Raw genomic sequence first — 23,995 nt, 5'->3', positions numbered from 1 at the left:
ATGTTAAATCAAATTGTAGTCATTCATGTACCAAATGATTCTTGTTTATAGCAAAATTGAGAACCGAAACGCCACATCTCACTGCAAAATTTGGAAAAGACTCCCAAAAAACCTCATTAAAAAAGAGGTTTAAAAGAGAAAATGAAAATTTGAACTGTTGGAGCCCCTAGTTTAGGAAACGATTATTTAAGTACGTTATCAGTTTTTGAATAAATACTAATAGTTACGTCGTAATCTTGAATGAAAAAGGAAGCATTTTACAAAATACGCTCGTCTGTAGGAATAAGGACTCTTAAAGGCGACTCCAGTTGTTGAATCCTCCAAGGGTTCAGCCTTTACGCAACCAGCTATTTGTAACTTAACTCAAAAGGAAACTATAATATTTATAGCATTAAAAAAAATTAAGGAACCTTAAGTATTACGATTAAGGGTATATGTCACCGTTAAAGCGTACGCTAAATTTTATTGTATGGGAATTTTCATTGTTCTCTGTTGTGTGACGTTAAGACAAGTATGATTTGATGCAATCGGTTCTATTTAAGTCGAATTTCGAGGACATCTCAGATGCGGCACATGTTGTAATAGGCAATGGTAATTAATTTTTCGTGTCGTTCTGGTTAATTATTAGTAATATAATCCAATTCCTTCTGGCAACGAATTATTAGTTAAGTAAATTACATAAAAAATGGTTCAAGTAACGCTGGACACGAACATATAATCGAATGCATGTTAGTGAATAGATGTAACAATAGTAATGGAATTTAGGCCAATAGGCTTTCGTCTTAGACTTATTCGGCCGTACGAAAACACAATTACATTGCTACTACTCGTAGTAGGTCTTGCCGTATTTCATTACCAAACTGGGGTTGTTAGATAAGTAATAAGATTACTCTACTTATTTTTAAGGCTAAAAAACATGACTTCTTTCTTTATGACACGCAAACGAGCAGACGAATAAGCCTGATGGTAAGCGATTACTGTCGCCCATGGACACCCGCAACACCAGAGGGATTGTATGTGCGCTTTAGGATGGGAAGCTCTTCTCTTGAAAGTTTGTAGGTCGCGTATCGGTCCGGAAATACCGCAGGCGACAGTTCATTCCACAGTTTAGCTGTGCGAGGCAGGAAGTTCCTGGAGAAACGCACAGTTGAGGACTGCGAACCATCTAATGGCTCCTCTACACGATGGCCCAGCGTAGGCCAGTCCAAGGGACGCATTTATGCGTCAGAGGGAGCAAGTGATATTGCTATTTTCCACCGCATAGCTGCGTCCCTTAGACTGGCCTACGATGGGCCATCGTGTAGAGGAGCCCTAGGTGGTGAAGATGGAAATGTTGTCGCGTACGATACGTCTTTAATGAAATTAAATAGTATTTTCATAACTAGAGTCCATCTTAATTATCTTTACACCTGCTTGACTATTGGCAGAGTTTGAAAGCGCCTCAATAAGTCGAACGTCAAATTCCTAAGATTCTATATGAGGTTTAGTAGCGCTGACATGCTTTATCGCTGGTAGTAGGTGTAAAGTGTGCTTAAGGGTCAATATCACGGGCGTTTCGAACGCCTAATATCTTTGGATACATTTTGATAAACTGTCTATATATTTCAGTTAAATTTCTGGTGGTTTGGAAGTTTTGGATGTTGTCAGGGACCTCTACTAGACTACCAAAAATATCATAAAAAATACTCACAAATCGCTGGGACAAAATACTTTGATTTACGTTATTGTTAGTTGTTGTTAGCTACCCAAAGGCCATCTGAAAGAGATCGCTTTTTAGAGATAAGACCGCCTTAATTAGTTTTGAACTTGAATTTAATCTGATGTGAATTTTTAACTTTATTGCGCACAATAAAGAATATTTACGTATCTGTCGTAAACTGAATACCTAATGATTACATTTTGAAGATTACAAGGAAATATAATCTTACGCAAATTCAAGTGAATTTTAACTTTTAATCTCAAACAGCAGATAAAAATGATAAATCAAAATATTAAGATCAATCAGTTTTCGGCGTCTGTCATCTTTTGTCTGTCTAATCTCATCTCGGCCTATCTCAAGTGTTTGTTTCTTTCATGTGGCATGCGTAAATCACGGATTCACTGTCCACTTGATCTGACAATTGACTATACATACATATAAATATGAATATATTATTTACTGGGGTACCACTTATCTCGAGCGATTGGTGAGGAGTTACTATATTATATGTGTTGATAAGTTGGTGTTATGCTTAGTATGTTTAAATTAAATTTTTAAATTAGATGTAGTGCAAAAGTAAACTTTTAAAAGAAAAATAATGTGTTGTTTTAAGCACTCCATATACAGTGTGCCCCTAGCCATTGGACAAAGCCGAAATGTACATATGCATTAGGGTATTTAGAACCAGTGTACAAAGTATCATAACAGCCGGTGTAGCGGTTTCGAAGAAATTAACAAATTACCAATTTTTACTTTGGAGCAGCCTGAATGTGTTAGTAGCTCCTAGGGTAATATCCTCAAAGAATAGTATGGAACCTTCTTCAACCTTTTTGATTATCTTTTTTATTTATGACACAAATAAGCTACTGACTTTTGAAAAATGTCATAATTATCAAATATTTCGAACAAATTGTCAAAAACACTGCCAAAGATTAACACAGTGTGTTTCATTTTGTTGTCGATTATTGCAAATAACTTTCACGAAAAACATATTTTTTATCTTTTGTTCTAATTTAAAAAATATTAACGTCAGAGCATTCCTGAGAAGTAACCCTACGTGGGATTTCAGGGTTTGTCCAATGGCTATAAGGTCACCCTGTATAGTTGCAACATCTTTCGATATAAGTTCCTTTTTCGCGTATCCGGACCGCCGCCCTATTTTTTTAATATAATAATTTCAACGGACCGCGATGATCACTTTATTCATACACATTTTATAGCAAACTCTTTCGCGTCTTTCCTGTAGACATCGCAAATTTAAAGGAATATAAAGCAAATCTTTACGCAGCACCTTTACATGCGGGTTACATTTTTTCAGTACTTAGACTCAAATAAGAAAAAGATGGATATCTATGTACCACTGCACTTTTATAGTATTACTGTCCACAGAAGTGACCTTTTTCTAAAATATGTTTGACCCACCTAGTGAAAGAACACAAGTTAATCCTTGATCATTTGTGTTTTTTTTATATACTACGTCGGTGGCAAACAAGCATACAGCCCTCCTGATGGTAAGAAGTCTCCGTAGCCTATGTACGCTTGCAACTCCAGAGGAGTTACATGCGCGTTGCCGGCCCTAACACTCCGCACCCTCGTTGAGCTGGCAACCTTACTCACCGGCAGACCACAACAGTAAGAGTAGGGTCTAGTGTTATTTGGCTGCGGTTTTCTGTGAGGTGGAGGTACTTCCCCAGTTGGGCTCTGCTCTAGATCTGGAATGACATCCGCTGTGCTGTGCCCTACCACACAAAGCAAGATGACTCACAATGCCCATACCTCTCTTTCGGACGTAGTTTAAGGACGCACCCGGGTCCAAATGCTTTGATCATCCCTCTCCCAACAATTAAGTACTACCTCACACAGGTTAGATCAAGTTAAATTTTGACTTACGCCTTAACTGTAATTACGGCTACCGTATCTTAAATTCAACTATGGCTACGGTCCTGGTGATCCCTTTTTTTCATCCCTTACCTATATCACATTTGCAATATATTGTTAAGTTCATGAGCACCTGTGTTTTTAGGGTTCCGTTCCCAAAGGATAAAACGGGACCCTATTACTAAGACTCCGCTGTTCGTCTGGCACCAGGCTGTGTCTCATGAACCGTGATAGTGAGACTCATGAACCGCTATAACAAAAAATAACTAAACAGTACGGAACCCTCGGTGGGCTAGTCCGACTCGCACTTGTCCGGTTTTTTTCGTTACAATCTCGAGCAATGCCACAGAATAAATAATGCAATGTTAAACTAAATTACAATTATTTTGTCCACAGATGAGAAACTCGCAGACACAGGGGTCACGATGGGGTCTATAAACAGTAACGGGGACCTCTGCCCGGGGGATCCGCCGGACAAGAAAATTACAGAGGCAGACGCTGAAAAACAACCACTTTCTGGCGTAAGTATACTATGACTATCATTATCCTGAGGTCAACTTGGGGTCTAAAATAATATATATACCACAAACCTCTACCTGGGCGACTCTCCAAAAAAAGATGACAGAATATAGGTGAATATATATAGGTATAAGCAAAGAGAATTTCAAATAGAGAATATTGTCAAAGAAAACTTTGTGGCCACAATAAATTTACTGCCATCTCGATACATGATTAAAAGTTTTAGAACGCCATTTGACTTTGATCCTTATTATTTCACTGATATGTATTAAATTTATAAAACATCAAAAAGTGGCGCCGCTGGTCAAGCTGTGGGCTATCGTCTAGATAACCAACGCATGGCCATCTCGCTGGTCCAGCGCTGGGCCATCGGGGAATGGAGCCTTTACAAGCACAAAGGAGTATCTTGGCAGCGTTTTCTACGTCTTTTTACTAAGAATAGAAGACTTTTTGTAATAACTCTAAAACGGAAAACCGATCATGTTCGTTATAGTTTTCGTTGAAAGTATTTATTAAGCTTTTTTTATGACTTTTTCCATATTTTTTGCAATCTTGGTTCAAAAGTTAGAGGGGGGACACATTTCTTTTCTTTGGAGTGATTATTTCCGGAAATATACAATTTAACAATGATGTTAGAGATACTTATTCGTTTTGAAAGACCTATCCAATGATACCCCACACCATTGGATAAAAGCAAAAAATATTATATATATAAAAACAACATTTTGTATGGAAGGTACAAGTATTTTTTGGAGTTATATTCTATCTTTTCTATATCCATGCAAAATGCAGCTTTAGTCATGGAGCAAAGCCGTGGACCGACAGACAAACAGACAGACGGATATGGCGAAACTATAAGGGTTCGGGTTCCTAGTTGACTACGGAACCCTAAAAAATACCTGTTTTCTTACTTAATTCTTACCTAATAAGAATATTTACAGAGCCGCGAATCACGTAACTGCGTGACTGATTAAGTAATTTTTAAAGCAATCTAACTATGTGATTAGATAGATCATTACGATGAGCTGACTTTAAGATTAGATACTTAGATCATTAAGATGACCTAGCTTTATTTGGCCATGTGATCCGTGTCGTGAGGCGAGATTGTGATCATGGTGGATCATGTTCTCAGAATGGTCTAATTGAGAAGAACTAATGTTAAAGAAAAAATACGAACTAATATTGTTGAAGAATAATTACGAGAGCCTAACTTTGTATGCATTAAAAATTACTTACTTATGTTTGGTCACGCGCCTACAAATATAATTTAGAAATAAGGTAAAAAATAATGATTACAATAAATAATATCGTTCGTAAAGTTTTCAATTATAAAAAAAAGCTTGTTCATTTATCTATTTTTACAAGCTTTTATTTAACTTTCCCAGTTAGTATGTGTGCTATCTTGTTAGTGTCAAATCTTGGAAGCTAAATATGACCCACTTCCCGATTTCCGATTGAGCTGACATTTTACATACATATATATTTATCGGATATTATGATGACATGGAGCTGATCTGACGATGGACACAGGAGGTGGACATGGGAACTCTGTGATAAATCAACGCAAACTAATTGTGTTGGGGTTTTTAGAATTGTCTCGATGAGTATTGGTTGCCCGTTGAAAGAAAAGTACAGTCAGCGATAAAAGCTTCAACCAAAAATGCTTTTGCCAAAAACTTATTTTTAACTAAGTACCTTATGTTGGGACCAAAATTGTACACATTGTAATTTCACATTTATTTCTATGTATTTTTCATTTTGCTTAAAAGAATTTTCTAATCTAACAAAATTACCCCATGATTTGACTCTATCATACTCTTAAAAATAAAATTTTTAAAAACGCGGCACTAATAAACATGTAATAAAAAATCGAATAAAAGTAAAATTTTATAATTCACTAGTCTATTACCTTACTCGTATCACGGAAACAGCTCCCTTAATAGCTACATATATTTTCAATGCAAATTAATTGTGCTCATAGTATCTTTAAACTGTGAGCAGATAGTTAACGCGGTCGTAATAATTATAGTGTTATCATTAAGCACCATAACTAATTGTTTTACCTTTGTTTTAAACACGAACATGAGGGTATCTCAACATCATCAAGGCAAATCACACGCTAAGCAAGTGACAAATGACCTAACAAAGCATATATTCGGCGGGACTCTTGAGGCGGGTGCCTGGAGACCAAAGGCCAAAACAAAGTTGATTAGGAGTTGTGTTTATAGCAACTAACGTTCGGAATCAGCCATTTTCCAGTTTCTAAATTGAGTTTTAGTCTAAGTCTAAATTATAATTCAGTAAGTAAATATTATTTATTGCACCAATAATATTACATACTACAAATCAATTTTATTATTCCGTGAAAATAAATTTTACAACAGCAATAAAATCAGTTGAGGGTTGTTTCGGATTGGCTAATTGGTTGTCACTGATATTGTTGCTAGGTTAATAAATTTCTTGCCATAATAAAAAAAACTACATGTTTAAGAGAATTCTAAAAACTTCAGAAGTATGAATGAAATTTGCAAACACGAAATGCAATGTGATACTCCGTAAGCGCGATGTAGGAAATGCTAACGCCATCTGTTAGAATGTTGTGGCACGACGTTCATAGTGACAGAGAAGACGCTACAACAAAGTCTTTGACTACTAGTCAAATCACTTTCTTTTTTCAAACTCTCAAAACGATTAGCCACTATGGAATTTATAGGCAGTCAAACACGTTTGCGAGTAGAAAAAGGCGCGAATTTAAAATTTTCTATGCAACCTTCGCGGCTACATTTCGTAACTTTAGCTGGGAGAAGCCTCTTCGGGATAAGTCCGCCTTTATAAGTACATACCTACTCGTATTCTTGTATATTTCACTTTTGTGTTTTATAGAAACTTAATTATGTGCAATAAAGTGACAATCATGCATACCTTTAAAAGTATGATGTAAATATAAATCCTAAATATTACATTGTTTTTAAATATATTTTTATTTTTGTATATAAATATAGACTAGATTATCCAATAGATCAAAGTATATTTTGACCTTTAACTTTGTGATAGATTGATGGTTATCGACAATGTTTTCTAAGGACTTTTCCCCTTACATTTGCATTATTTCTTATTTTCCTTGTATTCATTTCCGATGTTAAGTGCGGGTTTTGTTGATGTTGTGACGAGTCAATATTTCGTTATTTCTGTATGATATATGAAGCAAGCGAGCAGACAAATCGTCTGATGGTAAGCGATTACCTTCGCTCATGGACACCTGCAACGCTAGAGGGGTTGTAACTGCTTTGCCGGCCTTTATGGAACTATGTATTTGTCTTGCTCCTGCATATTCAAGTGATAGAGAGGCGGATAACGAAATTATGTGTTTTTGATATTTGCGGTAGGCCTTCCGACGTCATCGCCGTTTTATCCAATCCAATATATCTACTTGTATAAATTGTAGATAACTACTCAATTCAATTTAGGGGGTCATCCATTAATTACGTCACACGAACTTCTAGGTTTCTTGACCCCTCCCCGCCTCCTTGTCACACTTGGCAGTGAATTTATTTTTTATGAATTTTTGTTTGCTGATGAAGTTAGTGACGTCATAAAGTTTGTGGCTCCCCCCATCCCCTTTGTCACCACATATCATATTTTCTTGACCCCCTCCCTCCCCCTAAAAGTGTGATGTAGTTAATGGACCCTTAGTCCCAAAATAATATTGTTTCGATTGAAAGTCTCTTAACTTTTAAGACCCATTCAAAATTTATCATTCAATTACACACCAAAGTTGTCATGAGGCGAAACAAAGAGCATATGACAACGCTTGAATGGCCTAGGACGTCGACCGACTACCTGGATGGGGATCATATCCAGAGACATGAAGACGTCGGATTTAAAACCCGAAACGACATAGAAACGCCTAGAATGGCATTTATGGACTTAGAGGGCCCAACAGATATGGGATATTAGGCTCAGGAGTACTATAATTTAATCTTCAATTACAAAAGTATGACGACCGGTCTGGCCTAGTGGGTAGTGACCCTGCCTACGAAGCTGATGGTCCCGGGTTCAAATTCTGGTAAGGGCATTTATTCGTGTGATGAGCATGGATATTTGTTCCTGAGTCATGGGTGTTTTCTATGTATTTAAGTATTTATAAACATTTATATATTATATATATCGTTGTCTAAGTACCCTCAACACAAGCCTTATTGAGCTTACTGTGGGACTTAGTCAATTTGTGTAATAATGTCCTATAATATTTAATTTATTTATATTTAAAAGTTAAAAAACACACAGACAATAATTAGGAAAAAGTGATATTTGTATTTAATGTGCTTACCTATTAAGGAACATAATAACATTTCATAGCATTTTTTTTTTTGTTTTCACTATACAAGTATCCTTATCTTTCCATCAATAAAACAGTGTATTGTAGACACACTTAACACACATTCTTCGTCCGATGGCTCAACGGTAGTTTATCAAGGGTTTGCCAAGCACTCCATTTCACTATATCACTATCGGTATGTCACAATCTGTTATCACTTATCTCGGAATTACTCGCACTTTGCCAGACATTAATAGATATACGAGTCATTGTTTCATTTTTCTATAATCTTTATTTATATTTTTTTGTTAAGAAGAGGGGGATCCATACAAATGTAGTCTTCCTTTTCCTCCCTGCAATGCAGGGTGCAGGGTAACGATATACAATTGAAAGTAAATGAAAATCAGTCATGTTTTCGTCATTTTTTTCTATCGAGCCAACTTTAACCTTTTAAGGTTTTTCTTAGAGTATGCCCTCGAAAATATAGTCTAGTTTCCGTATATATTTTTTTCATTGCATTTACCTTTCGTTAAAATGACTCACGCTAGACCGGGTCGGGCTGAAGCATCCAACACTTTCTTTACACCACTTTCTTTTTTTACGACCTAAGGAATAATATCTGTTGGGTTTAATTGGCCCACGGTGTATAAAGCATCACGCGATCATCGATCATTTACTACTCTTTGTCACCGATCACCCGTCATAGAAAACGAAGTGTCGGAAGGCTCGGCCCGGCCTCATCCCGTAGTGTGACTCATCCTTAATTCTACCAATCATTGAATAATCTCAAATAATTCTTAATTGATATCCGTTATTAATATATTTCATGATAAGATTAAGATTAGGTACCTACCTGCTAACCAATAGTTTTGCCAAAACCCTCAAGTATCGTCAGTGCCGGATTTAGGGGAGGGCAACCGGGGCTACAGCCCCAGAGCCTCCACAATAGAGACTTCGGAAATTTTTCCATTTTATTTGGAAAATAATTTGGGGCCAGGGGGCCTCCACTCCTTTATTGCCCGAGGCCTCCAGACCTCTAAATCCGGCATTGAGTATCGTAGTTGTAAATGGAAGAAAGAAGGGAACACACGTTTATAATTCGCGTAAGTACTAATTATAGGATAATCTTACACAAATCTACATCGTATACTCTATATATTTAGCTATTTAAATAAAAGTTAACAAAATCCACCCTCAACTGGCTCCTAAGCCAGTTGAGATGAGAGTAGATAAAAATAATGTAGGTTAGTCAGGCCGTTCAGTGACAGATCCAGGCGGTTTTGTATTTGGTTGGTTATTCAATAAATATTATAACTACCCGAAAATGTACAAATTGTTCGTTTACTTAAATACCTTATGATACAGAGTATAGCAACAGTATCTCGCCCGCGAGGTAGACGACCCGCGTTTTCCAACTGTATTAATTAAAGAGATACGGGTAGTCTGTCTCGCGGGCGAGATACTGTCGCGCTACTTCTGAGCTAGCCCGGCTGAGAGCGATAAGTAATAGATCAAGTCGGACCAAGTTAACTTAACAGAAAAGTAAACATTCCAATGACAAAATGTGGCACTGTCATACTTAGAGTGAGGCCACACTGGTGTGTTGCGTTACGTTGTTTCGTCGCAAGCGTCATCGCAGCGTCAACGCTGCGTCGTTTTACATGTATTTTTTATGACATGCGATTAATCCATTGCGACGACGCGACGCAAACGCAACACAACGCACCAGTGTGGCCTCACTCTTAATGTCAAATTTCCATAAAAATATGACGTAATGACATTCCTTCACTTTTTTCTGTTCATATCGATGTAAAGTTAGCTTATACGGACTCTAGATAGGTAAGTGGATACATTTACAACTCATGAACTCCATGTTTATTACACAAATACATCGTCTTTACCGTGATCCAAATCAAAGACTTCCCGCTTCGTGCTGAATTTCCAGGCTACGCAGCTGCTTATTAGATTAGGAATATTAATTTAATCTTGTGTTTCAAAGATGATCAATATCTCAAAAAGAGTCATGAATTAAACATGTGACACCGTACACTGTAGGTACCTTCCTAATTATATCAACATAACAAAATAAAGTTGATAAGATATGTTGAAAGTATTGTAAATGCGATACGTACCATTCAGCAAAAACAGAACGACAGATATCGTTTTAATAATAGGAAATTAATGTCTAAACGAAGAAACTAGTGTATGTGGAACATATGTAGAAGAAAAGAAAATAGAAAGTAGAGAAGATATACTTCCATGAAGATAAATACAGCATATAATAATGGGAATGTCAATTTAAATTTGAAATACAATTTGTTATCATTATCTCAATCTATAAATCTAATCAGTAATTAGTCGTATCGCAACGATATTAATAGTTCGTGAACAGTAATCAAGATATCCAGGAGGTCCCTTAATTCTGCATAGATGATCTTTCTTGTAGGTTTAAATAAAAATATGATGAGCACGTTTACTCACGGTGAGGTCATCTCTGGAACGAATGAAAAAACACTTGTATTGCAGTTGAACGGTGTTATGGACTATGGTGTTTCCTTTCGATCAGTTGTCAACAACCTCTAGAAAACAACGTTTTTATGAATAATGAATAGAATCAGGCCTTACTTGGCGGAAATTCATACTACTTAAAACAAAAATATTACATTGCTGCAGAGCGTGTGATTCACGAGGACGCATGCTTTGGCCCGTATTGCCACGCCGTTAAAGATTAGATTTATCAAATTCGCGCATCATCGTGAATGACGCGATATTTAATCCACGACAAGATAACGTGCTAGTCAATCAGTGCTAACCCGTAACTTAATTGCGTATTTTTATGGTATTTTTACATGCAATTAATGATCCCACCATCTCACCGCAAAAATAAATACGCAAATAAATATGAAAAACCAACAAAAAAGTTGTAAAGCTATCATTTTCAGCTATCTTTTTACTTAACATCTCGAATTTCATTTTATTTAACATCATCATCTACTTGCCTAGCTTTCTGATAAAATCACTGGTTTTAGCAGAAAGGAAACTAGGCCTCATTGGGATAAGTCTAGTTGCTTCATTATATTTTCCTTCTACATTCAATTATCGAACCCACGACTTCTCGCTTTTAAGTCACACGCATAATCCAGAGTTAAAATAAACATCCTTAATATATTGAATATTGGTTGCCCAGAAACAATATTCGACATATTTTCAAAGGAATACGGCTGTGGCATACCTACTTCCGTGAGAATCAGACATACTATCTCCGGATGAAAATTTTATGTTTACAGAATCAACGTTTGTAATTCCTACATAATTATTTACCTTAAAAATAATCAGTAGGTATAGGTACAAAAACTTGTCAAGTGACAACCCTGTGCCGGCACTCACAGCTGGGTCATAAAACCGCGGAGCGCAAAGAAGATTCACGGTTCGTGCGCGGTTATAAATTTCAATTTTTCTTGCAGGCGGTGAGTATAGATATAATTTTATACCTAAATCTGACTTTTGTGAAGGAGTGAATTTTCTGTACGGTAGTACTATTAGTTATTCTGTGGCATAATATCAAATCTACAGTGTAAAGTGCGCGGTTGTTTTATGCGATAAAACACAACGCTGCGGCTGCGGTAAGCGCCTTGTCATTTTTCCAACATTCCGTTGCCGCATGTGTTCAACGCTGCGTTTATCGCATAAAACAACTGCGCGCTTAAAATGTTGCCTGTCAAATTATTATTGAAAGTATTTGATGCAGTAGTAAAATGGCATTGCGTAAATTATTTGCTTTTGTAACATCCTTATCTCCTGAATACTGCGTTTCGTATTTTCCGTTTTGTGGTACAGTCAATTGAATATCGACACGGGCAAATTACCAATTATTGCCGTTATGGTCATGTATACATATTTTTGGCACTTTGTTCGTGTCGATATTTAATACCTTACAAAAGTGGTCACGTTTTTAGGGTTCCGTAGTCAACTAGGAACCCTTATAGTTTCGCCCTGTCCGTCTGTCTGTCTGTCTGTCTGTCTGTCTGTCTGTCTGTCTGTCCGAGACTTTGCTCCGTGGTCGTTAGTGCTAGAAAGCTGAAATTTGGCATGAATATATAAATCAATAAAGCCGACAAAGTTGTACAATAAAATCTAATAATTTTTTTTTTAGGGTACCTCCCCTACACGTAAAGTGGGGGTGATTTTTTTTTTCGCTTCAACCCTAGAGTGTAGGGTATCGTTGGAAAGGTCTTTCAAAACTAATAGGGGTTTTCAAGAAACATTTTTTGATAAAGTGAATATATTCGGAGATAATCGCTCCGAAAGAAAAAAAAATGTGTCCCCCCTCTAACTTTTGAACCATAGGTCCAAAAAATATGAAAAAAGTCGTGGAAGTAGAGCTTAAGAAAGACATTAAATGAAAACTATAGCGGACATGGTCAGTTTAGCTGTTTTTGAGTTATCGCAAAAAGTTTTCCCTTCATAGTAAAAAGACTTACTTTAATTAGGTACTGATTATGCAAATTTGCCTATTTGTTTAACTCGGGTGAAAGGTACCGTTTCATCCCTTGGTTAACAATTTACTATACTTTAAGCTCCAGTTTAGCTTATTGTGACGGAAGAGTAACTACGGAACCCTACACTGAGCGTGACCCGACATGCTCTTGGCCGGTTTTTATTTAATTTGTAGTCTGCCTCTTTCGCATTTATTGATTTCGACCTGTGATCAAATGATATCATTGTCTGTGAAAGACAATCAGTAAGTATTCACATGGATTAACACTTCCTTAACCCATTAGCACCCTACATCCACTTTTAGAAACCCATGCATATTTTTTTATGCTGTTGGGTAGAGTTACAGTATAAAATCGAATCAAACGCCGTAACCTCTAATGGGTTAAAAATACAATAAAAAAAATTAAACAAGAAAACACTTAAACTCCTGTTCAGTCGCTCTGTAAACACTCTAATGACAATCTGCCAATGTAATGAGGTAATGAGGTAAACGCAGGAAATGACAGTTTTTAAATCGCCTTGCCGCGTATTAGATTTTCATTGTGCGGGTAATGTTTGTAAAAATGATGACGGAAGTAAACGTCGATGTTTTGGTCGATTGTTGAAGTGCAATGCACTTAACAGTGAATAGTAATGGAATATTGTGAATGCACGCTGTTATAAGGCGTGCCCGCCTGAGTAAGCAGTCTCCGTACATATACGCTTGCAACTCCAGAGGAGTTACATGCGCGTTGGCGACCCTAACACTCCACACCCTCGTTGAGCTCTGGCAACCTTACTCACCGGCAGGAACAACACTATGAGTAGGGTCTAGTGTTATTTGGCTGCGGTTTTCTGTAAGGTGGAGGTACTTCCCCAGTGGGGCTCCTCTATCTAGATCTGGAATGGCATCCGCTGCTGTGCCCTACCACACAAAGCGAGATGACTGAGAACCTGAAAACACCAGGATCTGTGAGAATCAGGCCGCGTAGCCAACGTGCATATCGTTCACGCTCCGTGGTGAACGAAACGCAACTGTCACAGTCGCACTAATATGGAAGAGTGATAGAGAGAGATAGCTACGATACGCTACGTAGCGTGAACGATTGTAACGTTGGCTACGCGGCCATTATGACAACCCCCGTAGAGAGTCCCCTGCTATAAGGATGACTCACGCTAGAACGGGCCCGGGCCAGGGCATCCGAAACTTCAGTATTCTATAAAAAACATCATGTGATCACCAGATCACCTGTCATAAAAAAAGAAGGGTCGGAAGCCTCGTCCAAAGCTCAGACCGTTCTAGCGTGATTAAAAAAATATTAAATTCATTTATTTCAAGTTACCACAATGACTCATAATTACATAGTTAAAATAGTATTTCATATATCAACCAGAGTTGGGCATAATCAATTACTTTTGGAATTAAATTACATATTACATTACAGTAATCATGATTCCTTAGTGATCGATTCCTTTGGTAATCTAAATTACTGTAGTCAATCCCGCCGATTACTTGCGTAATTGATTCCTTCGGAATTGAATATATCTAACTACAAGTGTAATCGTGATTCCTCGGTAATCAATTACTCGAGTAATCTGATTACGTAATATTATCCAGACTAAATTACAATTACTTAATGTCAAAATAATTTCCTTCGTTTTTATCCCAGAAGACAAATACATTTTATGTGTGAAACTCTATAATTACTGTAAAATAATGATTATTTTGGAATCCAAGATGGCGGCCGTGCACTACGTGATAAAAATCGTCATGGATATCGTTTTATAGGTTTTCAGGAGTGGAGATTTCGAAAAATGATGCCCATTTTGGAATCCAAGATGGCGGCCATGCAGTATGCCATAAAAATCGTCATGGATGTCGTTTTATAGGTTTTAGGGAATACAGATTTCGAAAATGATGGCCATTTTGGATTTCAAATGGGCATAATTTTCGAAATCTGCACACTGGATACAAATAAGATGCATCTATATAGTAAATCGAAATATACTTTACGTCTGTAGTCAGAAATATAGCTTTATGTATAACAAAATATATTTTGAAGTAATCTGAAAGGAATCAAGTAATCCATTCATGTAATAAGGAATCTACACTGGTTCCCAATTACTAGTAATTTTAATATTCCAACAGATGATTCCAGATTCCTCAAATGTAATTGTACTTAGTAATCAGCTAGTCAGATTACAAAGTAATCTGGGAACCGGTAATCAGATTCCAAAAGTAATTTCGAGTAATCATGAAATCAGGAATCAATTACGAAATGCCCATCTCTGATATCAACAAATAACATTAAAATTTAAGCAATCATAACAATCATTGGGGTTATTTTAGATGAAAAATTTCAAGTCAACCTTTGTATTTGTTTACAGAAAAAGGAGGAAAAATGGTGGACAACAATGATGCAAGTAGCGGTGCCGTTCTTCATCGCCGGTTGCGGCACCATCGGGGCCGGTATCGTGTTGGGACATGTCAGGGTAAGTCATCCTTTCTTCTTAATCATGTGCCAGAATAGTCGTCATCCTACAGAAGAAGGAGGAAAAATGGAGGACGACAATGATGCAGGTGGCGATACCGTTCTTCGTCGTCGGCTGCGGCACCAATGCCCCCATTTGTGCCGACGGTATCATGCTGTGACATGTCAGGCTAAGTTGTCGTTTCTATTTTTAAAATAAATAAACCAGTGGCTCTGTAAACATGTCTCACAAGGAAGAAACTCCTATGATATCGATACGGCTATTAGGCGCGACGTACCATGGCTCCGCCATTTTGGAAAATTTCCAAAACCTGAATCGACAAAATATTCTATTTAATCATAGAATAAATAATGGACATCAACATATTTTCAACAATTATTCGTACTTTAAAACTTAAGAACCTGACCTAGTAAGTAATCTTTCTGGTTGACTGGTAGAAAATGCCTACGGCAATGCAAGGAAATTTAGTAAAATTCGCTATTTGTGCAATAAGGTTAAATAAATAAATACAACAAAATACAATCAAATCATTATTTGAAATAATCTGATACTGATCTGATCTAGGGTAAGATGAGTTTCTGGAATAAGAATTTTTAAAGGTTATAATTGTCTGCGATTACAAAGCTCAGCTAATCCATTTTGTTGAAGGGTAAATCACTTTTTAACTTAACTAATAAACTATGATTGCTATTCTGCAGCAACTTGCTGAGAAGAGACAAATAACGATAAATTTATTTGATTCGATTCTATTGTACGCATTGTTGCATTTTTTTATATGCCAAGTCGGTGGCAAACAAGCATACGGCCCGCCTGATGGTAAGCAGTCATCGTAGCCTATGGACGTCAGAGATATTACATGCATTATCAGCAATAACAATTATCAAAATGTGCCTATGTTTACTTCAGTAAGTTTAGTAAATGTATTTCTTTATTTCAGAACTGGGAAGTGTTTTTGAACGTGTCAGCCATATTCGTGTTGGTGCCATCGCTCTCTGGACTTAAAGGTATTTATATTTTCAGCCCTTTCATGTCATTAAGGAATTTATCTTCCTTATATATTATTAAGTTCAGACACCCGTCAACCCCTTCCCAGAAAAAAGCCTTTAAATGGCTTAGCCGTTAATCTAATAGCCCCAACGATTGACTTACCTGTTAATTTGACTTAGCTCTAGGCAGGAGTTCCCCTTTCAGAGATACCGCTAAATGAAAGGGTATCCCCTTCCTAATTCAAAAAAATTTGGTAAGCAAAGTCTTACGAAATACTCCTTCAAAAACCCTCGAAGGGGATACCGGACCGGTCCCTGATTAAGTTGTTATTGATAACGTTTGTTTACAATACTGCGTCGATAACATTGATGGTAGTTTTCAATATTTTCAAAGACAACACGTTCAAGGTCCTCATAATTGCCACCACGTCGATAACAATGCCACAGCGTTGCTAGCCACAGAATTTTCATTTAAATAGTCCTGGATTAGGGCCGGGGTTCAAATCCAAACCGCCTGTCGCCGTGGGACGACCGTTTTTCCATACATACGTAGTGGGGACTGGGGACTACGTAGACCCATTTCCGCTTTGGTTTCATTGATTCTTAATTACATTGTACCCAACCTGACTAACTATTTTGGCTCAGTGATCCAAAAAGAATCTTGGCCTCCGAAACTAGACCGTGCCACCTGTCCCGATACTGCGCAACTTCCTGCCACCCATATTTACCAAAATTCCTAGATTTCAAAACGGAATAGTTTAAAACTGCCTGAATCTCAGAATGTCTAAACTTTAAATTGACTTTGTTTTGTAATACCTAAATGTCAACTTACCTAGATTCATGAGTGCTATTTTATCCAATAGTCTTTGGCTCTGATTATTAAAAAAATATTGTAAATACGACAAAAGTTACAAAAATGCACTTGGGATATAATTAAACTTAATATAAATAAGTCCATCGGAAATTCGGTATTTGATGTAACATACTTTTTGACATTTAGGTATTTTGACGATAGACTTGGACGATATGAATAAAATTTATTATGACATTCGGCCATTTAAACTAAGACTAAATACAATAGCATTATGATATTTAGGCGCAATGAAACCAAAGCCCATTTCCCTTGTGCTCATAATTTTATCCTGCTCTCAAACATATACTCAAACCAGCCATTAACTAGCAAGTTGCTCCAGCATCACTTTCTATACCTAGGATTCAGAAGATTTAGTAATTTTTTAGTACTCTATAACATATATAAATATAAATCAAATCGGAACCGGACAGTGGGTGTTAGTGCCTTCGCCGTTCTACTCTGTGCCTCCAAGTGCTCTGGCGATAAAAATCTGTCATTTGACTCAGCCCAAGATTGCACGATAGGTAATTGCGCATAATTGCCCCATTGTTGACGATGATGCGCCGGACTTACCCCGAACATTAGTGGTTTGCGCTCTAGGTGATGGTTATCGAAGACTGTCGTTTAAACATCGTAAATGAACTCTTTGAAAGATTCACTTGTGAACACAATCACCCGAACTGCAAGATAAATATAAGTCTTTAAATGGACCCGGGTACGTCCTTAAACTACGTCCACAAGAGAGGTATGGGCATTGTGAATGTCATCTCGCTTTGTGTGGTAGGGCACAGCACAGCGGATGTCATTCCAGATCTAGAGCAGAGCCCAACTGGGGAAGTACCTCCACCTTACAGAAAACCGCAGCCAAATAACACTAGACCTAGTACTCATAGTGTTGTGTTCCTGCCGGTGAGTAAGGTTCACAGAGCTCAACGAGGGGAGGGAGGGGTTTTAGGGTCGGCAACGCTCATGTAACTCCTCTGTCTGTCGTTTGTTTTGTTTCTCAATGTCTGTGTTACAAACAATGAGAAACAAAACAAACGATACAAACAAAATAATCAAATTTGACTCAATTATAAATTACTATCAGTTTACCACTGACTTACTTATCTCCATTTTCTAAGGAATTTTTTATAACTAGGTGTGTCTATTGCTATAACAATCATGAATCATGACACCCATTGTTATTGGTCAATATCCGTTGTGTGGACAAAAGGATTTTCCGTATGCCTTATCAATGATAAAGGCAACACATTTTTATATTACACATTGACTGAATCATCAAAATAATCAGAATGTCTATTTGTAATGTAAACGGCCTAGGATTTGACCTTGGAGGATTTAACAACTTACGCTTTTAAGAGCTTGCCTCTCTGTCGAAAACCTCGGCCAATGGTTATATGTATTGTATGGACTGACGTTTATGTGACATGGCTTTTTGTACGTTACGTACAAAGAGCCATACATTTGACGTGCCCCTCCCCCGCAAAAATCGGCAGACTGTTTGTACAGAAAATTACAGACAAGGCGTCTCCAGTTGTTAAGTCCAAGGATTTGACAACAATTCCAATAGTTGAAAGCCCGTTAATTACCTCTATTGCCTGGAATAATGATTGAGGGTCTGTGCAAGCCGGGTACGTGTGCGCAGACGTGCTCGTGCGCGTTGTGATATACAGATCCTCATGACAGACGACATACCGCTTGCGTGAAGTTTGCGTGCACGGCTCGACCATTGTAGCGCGTCTACGCACACGCAGCCGGTGTGCACAGGTCAGTACTGGGAAACTACCGTTAAATCGGGGTCGAACTTCATTCGTTAATATATAGTTTTTCGCAATACTTCTAGCTATTGCAGTAATTCCCCGCTGCTGACCTGTATTAGTCTGATAAGTAATGATACAACATATTGTGATACGATAATATCTTAAGACTCCGTCGAGCGTCCAGTGGCGCCATAACAGGAATAATATGGCCACTATCGACCTAAACGGAAAAATGTGGCCGCAATTATTTGCCTTTTAGTTGAAAAAGCAAAAAATAAGCAAAATAAAACTATGACCAAACTATGTAACTAAGACCAAAATTTGATATGTAAATCATTTGAGGCCTCTGGACTCGTGCATGCTCGGCACCGCGGATAGCATGTTTTTGAAATTTAATTTTTTTATGTTTTAATAAACCGATGGGTTGTTTTGTTGTTCACCGATTTCCCGATTTTCAAGCATAAATAAGCATTTTTAGAAAGAATTCTCATAATTTTAGATTTTGCAAAAAATATTTTATATTTTTTTAGTGCAGTTTAGACCTATGTTTGTGATTTTTTTTCTATCGAGCAAATGGCAATAACTCAGGATTCGAATCGCTCAAGTTTCTAAAGAAAGACCTCAAGATGGGTAGTTAAACTTTTCGCAACGGTATCGCAATCTATAAAAGCGCTACGACTATTCAATATACCTCATATCATTAAAAGACGATTGGGATCTGTTTTATGGCTCCTCTACACAATGGGCCATTATACCGGCCCACTTAGATAGGCCAGCGTGTAGAGAGGGTAGTGGTGTCGGATGACTTATGGCGCGGTGGGATGGCGAAGGGATGGCCGCGGTGTCGGTTTGTTCGTCTGTGCGTGCTCTTAACCATCGCATGGCCATCTCGCTGGTCCAGCGCTGAGCCATCGTGTAGAGGAGCCATAACCATCGCATGGCCATCTCACTGGTCCAGCACTGGGCCACCGTGTAGAGGAGCCATTAAAATAAGTACACAAGTCCTAACGATCCGACTGATAAGCTTGCACCTGCTTCTGATACTAATTTGAGCGTTCTGTATACATCGCATGCGCACTATTTGTAACCTATGTACTATTGTAATGTCTATTTGAGTATTAGTAAACAATATGAACGGTAGAAAAGGAGTATAAACACGTTTGGGTCTTTATTAGACGGTGCTAGGGCTATTAGGTATAAGATAACTGTAGTTATCTACAATGGTGAGTGACCTCTTGTGGTGGATGGTTTTTAGTAATTATTGGTAAAAACTTATTTTTGTTAGATAAAACCTAGGTATATAGAACCTGAATTGTAATATTTTTGTAACCTATTTAAATCTATCGCAGCTTGCAATTTTCCGTATTATTATTATTGAGGTGTTGCGGGCCTTTGAGTGCCACGTCGACCAAGCAGTGATCTATTGTGACGGCCCTTTAAAGTTCATTACTAACGCCCGTTGATAGAGTTGTGCCCGCTCGGTCTTTAAAAAGAGCGCTCCGATCTCGGTCAATCGGTCAAAGGAACTAGTTCGCTCTTTTAGTTCAGGAGCAAATCTAGAGATCTGAAAGAAAGAAAGGAGTTAGCTAAATTGATCCGGTCCGTGGCTGCCGTTATTAGACCAGCGGTTGAACAAAAATGGGTTTCGATAATATTAAAGTTTTTTCTTTTTTGATATGTCATTGGGAGTATGTTAAATAATACTTTGGTAAAAAGTTAGAAATTTTAAGGTTGAGCTTTCGGTTATATTTAAATATTTTAATTTTTGCTAATAACTAAGTAAATAAAGAATTAAAGTTACAGAAAACTTTAGCATATCGAATAACACTTCAATTTATGTACAATTTTCAGTTTTTAGAAATCTGGAACAGCTGCTTTCTAGTAAACGTAAAAACACGAGTTATTTTGTAAATATAGAATTAGAGTTGCTGATATTGCAAAATTACGATATTATCGATCAACTTAGTATTCTAGTAAAAAGTTAGACATGTAGACAATGTGCTTGTCTAGATATTGATTTCAGGTTAAGCAGTATAGCTAATATTGAATTAAAGTTTGTAGAGTTAATAATAATCGATCATCAACAATGATCTCAGTTACTAAACAAAAATTTAGAAATATAAAATCACGGCGACACTCATTACTGATATGTATGCATTCCTTGCTTATATAAATACGTTACGTTTCAAACGCGCGGCAAGTTTGCGCGCGCCGCGCGCTGTGGCAGGAGGCAGCGAACAACGGTAGTGGGGAGCGGGGTGCCCTTGACTGCGTCTACGGTCCATCAAAAAAATTCCTAAAGCGTGTTTTAAATTAATAGCAATAGAAAATTGTTATTTTGTTGTTACTATAATATTAGGTATTGCCCGCGGTTTCGTTCACGTAGAATTCGTTATCGCGTTACATGAATATTATTTATTTATTTAAACTTTATTGCACAAACAAAAAAAAAAAAAACACAAATGGCGGACTTAATGCCAAAAGGCATTCTCTACCAGTCAACCATTGGGTCAAATAGAGACAAAAAAAACACATTCTCATACAGATGACCACCCTTCCTTGTACCATTTTAAAAGCCAGTTGCAGCTTTTCTTTCCCGATTTTTTTCAGATGTTTGGACTTGGTATTTTCCTCGCGATAGTTATTTGTTTTAAGGGGAATGTTGTTGTTAACCGCTAATGCTAATATTGATAACCGATAGTTATATAGAGATACGTTATAAGGTATATGCACCCTCATGTTATTTATTTCTGATAAGAAATAAATGTAAGACAAAATTCACAGTGATACATTTCAAGTAGGTTGCCTTGTAAGATTGCGTACGGATAGTTTTTTTTGTTTGTTATTTCATCGTATGATATATCAAATGAAAGCTTATTTGAAAGTTGCCGTATTAAAAAAGATGGTCCAGTTAATGGTCGCCTAGATTAACCGATTTTTATATAAAATGTAGGCAACCATGGACTGGACCAACTTGTTAAAAAGGCAACCTAGTACAGTTAGTAATATAGTACCTGGGCGACCGAGCTTTGCTCGGTTATAACTATTTATTGTAATATGGTGGTGATAATGTACATAAACTTAAAAAGTAAAATGTGAACTGACAATTATTATTATTCACAATCGATTTTAACATTACAGCACTTGTCACAGAGTAACGCCATCTATTGTCGATTTCTCTTATTACATAGGTCATTTTTTTTACTAAATTTAACTTGTGTAAAACAATAAAAATAAAAAAATTATATATAAACTTGAAAATATAAAAAAAACAAAAGTTAGTCACCGGGCGAGATTCGAACCCATAACACTCGTTTAGCAGTCCGCGTCTTAACCCGCTGGACCAGACGGACAGTGGCGGGCAACACGAAATTAGTGACCATATTCTGCGTCGAAAGAAAAACGCATGAAAACTCGAAAACACGCGTTTTCCCAAACATAAGACTAATCTAGATAGATTGTATACCCCCAAAAACCATATACCAAATTTCAGCGAAATCGTTAGAGCCGTTTCCGAGATCAAAGAAATATAATTATACAGGGCGGAAAAATCGAATGCCACATGGATGGCAACTACCTTAAATATTGTAAATAGCACATTTTGTGTAAGGGAGACTTTCCTTTGTTTTTAAAAACAATAAATACTGCATTTAAGGATTTATGAAAAATCGCTTGCCTCAGTCGGGACTCGAACCGGTCAAATGTGACAAAAAATAATGTGCTGTATTTTATGATGCAGATTGAAAAGTTTACTGATAAGGTTCATTTTTCTCTAAATAACAAATACAATCAGAATAACGGAAGGCCATGAAAATTAACAATTACCTTTGAAATTTGATTTCACCCGTCACGTGAATTAAGACGTAATCCTTGGAATACAAGGAAAATAAAGACGTTTAAATGACATGATAATGATGAGCTACACTTATGTTTACTTATCACTTTAGTTGCGATTACTAATGCCACTTTAGTAACCTACCTACTTCCTTTGATAGGAAAATTGCATCAATTATTCTCTAGTCATCATAGTAGCTAGGATAGGTAAATTTTTAAAAATGGAACATTTTAACGAACCGTTTTTGTTTTTTAAGTGCAATCTTTTTAATTTAAAACAAATAATGCCCGACTTGTTGAACGCATTCTTTTCTTTTTTTTCGAATTGTGTTTATTCCATTTTCAAATATTAGAGCTACTATTTTACGTAGATAAATTGAAATTGTGACTTGCAAGTGCTTTTACATTATTTGACCGGTTCGAGTCCCGACTGAGGCAAGCGATTTTTCATAAATCCTTAAATGCAGTATTTATTGTTTTTAAAAACAAAGGAAAGTCTCCCTTACACAAAATGTGCTATTTACAATATTTAAGGTAGTTGCCATCCATGTGGCATTCGATTTTTCCGCCCTGTATATATATATATACAAGAATTGCTCGTTTAAAGGTATGAGATAAAATAACTTTTCTTTTGATATATCATGTGACGTTTTCGTTTACACACTAAAAGCACAGTGTAAAAAGTAACAGTGGGCCGACGCCTTTGATGTTTGCGTAAATGCCGACACCGCTCAAGGTCTCCGTACCTACCTAGGGTTATCACAGACTTACACAACTGCCCAAAAGAGGATGGAAATGTTTTTAGTTTTCATGTTGTATGATGTATGTGTACTAATTTTACAAATGACGTCCATTTTGGAAATAAAGATGGCGGACGTCACTTTTTTGAAAAAAGTCGTCATGGGTGTTGTTTTCTGGGTTTTTAGGGGTGTGGATTTCAAAAATGGCATCTATTTTGAAAATAAATATGGCGGACGCTACTTTTTGAAATGGGTGTCGATGTGTGTAGCCGTGATATCAACCACCTTTCATTCTAAAATGGTCTCTATTTTTGAAATCTGCACCAACAAGAACCGCCAAAATTGACGTCATTTTTGTAATTGGAACCCCGAGGAACCTCGGAGATGACACCCATATCGATTTTTAAGAAAAATTAATGTCCGCCATCTTGGATTT

General features: G+C 37.0%; 1 protein-coding gene across 4 annotated transcripts in view; it reads left to right on the top strand.

Moving 5' to 3' along the window:
• LOC133530596 (solute carrier family 41 member 2-like) overlaps positions 1-23,995 on the top strand; it is a 138,478-nt gene that overhangs the window by 96,332 nt on the left and 18,151 nt on the right. For all 4 annotated transcript variants that reach the window (XM_061868560.1, XM_061868561.1, XM_061868563.1 and 1 more), the window contains 3 exons: positions 3,974-4,098; positions 15,279-15,383; positions 16,321-16,387. In XM_061868560.1, coding sequence (XP_061724544.1) covers positions 3,974-4,098; positions 15,279-15,383; positions 16,321-16,387 — 297 coding nt within the window. The remainder of the gene's footprint in view (positions 1-3,973; positions 4,099-15,278; positions 15,384-16,320; positions 16,388-23,995) is intronic.

This window comes from Cydia pomonella, chromosome 23 (assembly GCF_033807575.1).
Source record: "Cydia pomonella isolate Wapato2018A chromosome 23, ilCydPomo1, whole genome shotgun sequence".
Classification (NCBI taxonomy): domain Eukaryota; kingdom Metazoa; phylum Arthropoda; class Insecta; order Lepidoptera; family Tortricidae; genus Cydia; species Cydia pomonella.
Note: the sequence above shows the minus strand (reverse complement) of the source record. Positions and strands in the feature narration are given on the sequence as shown.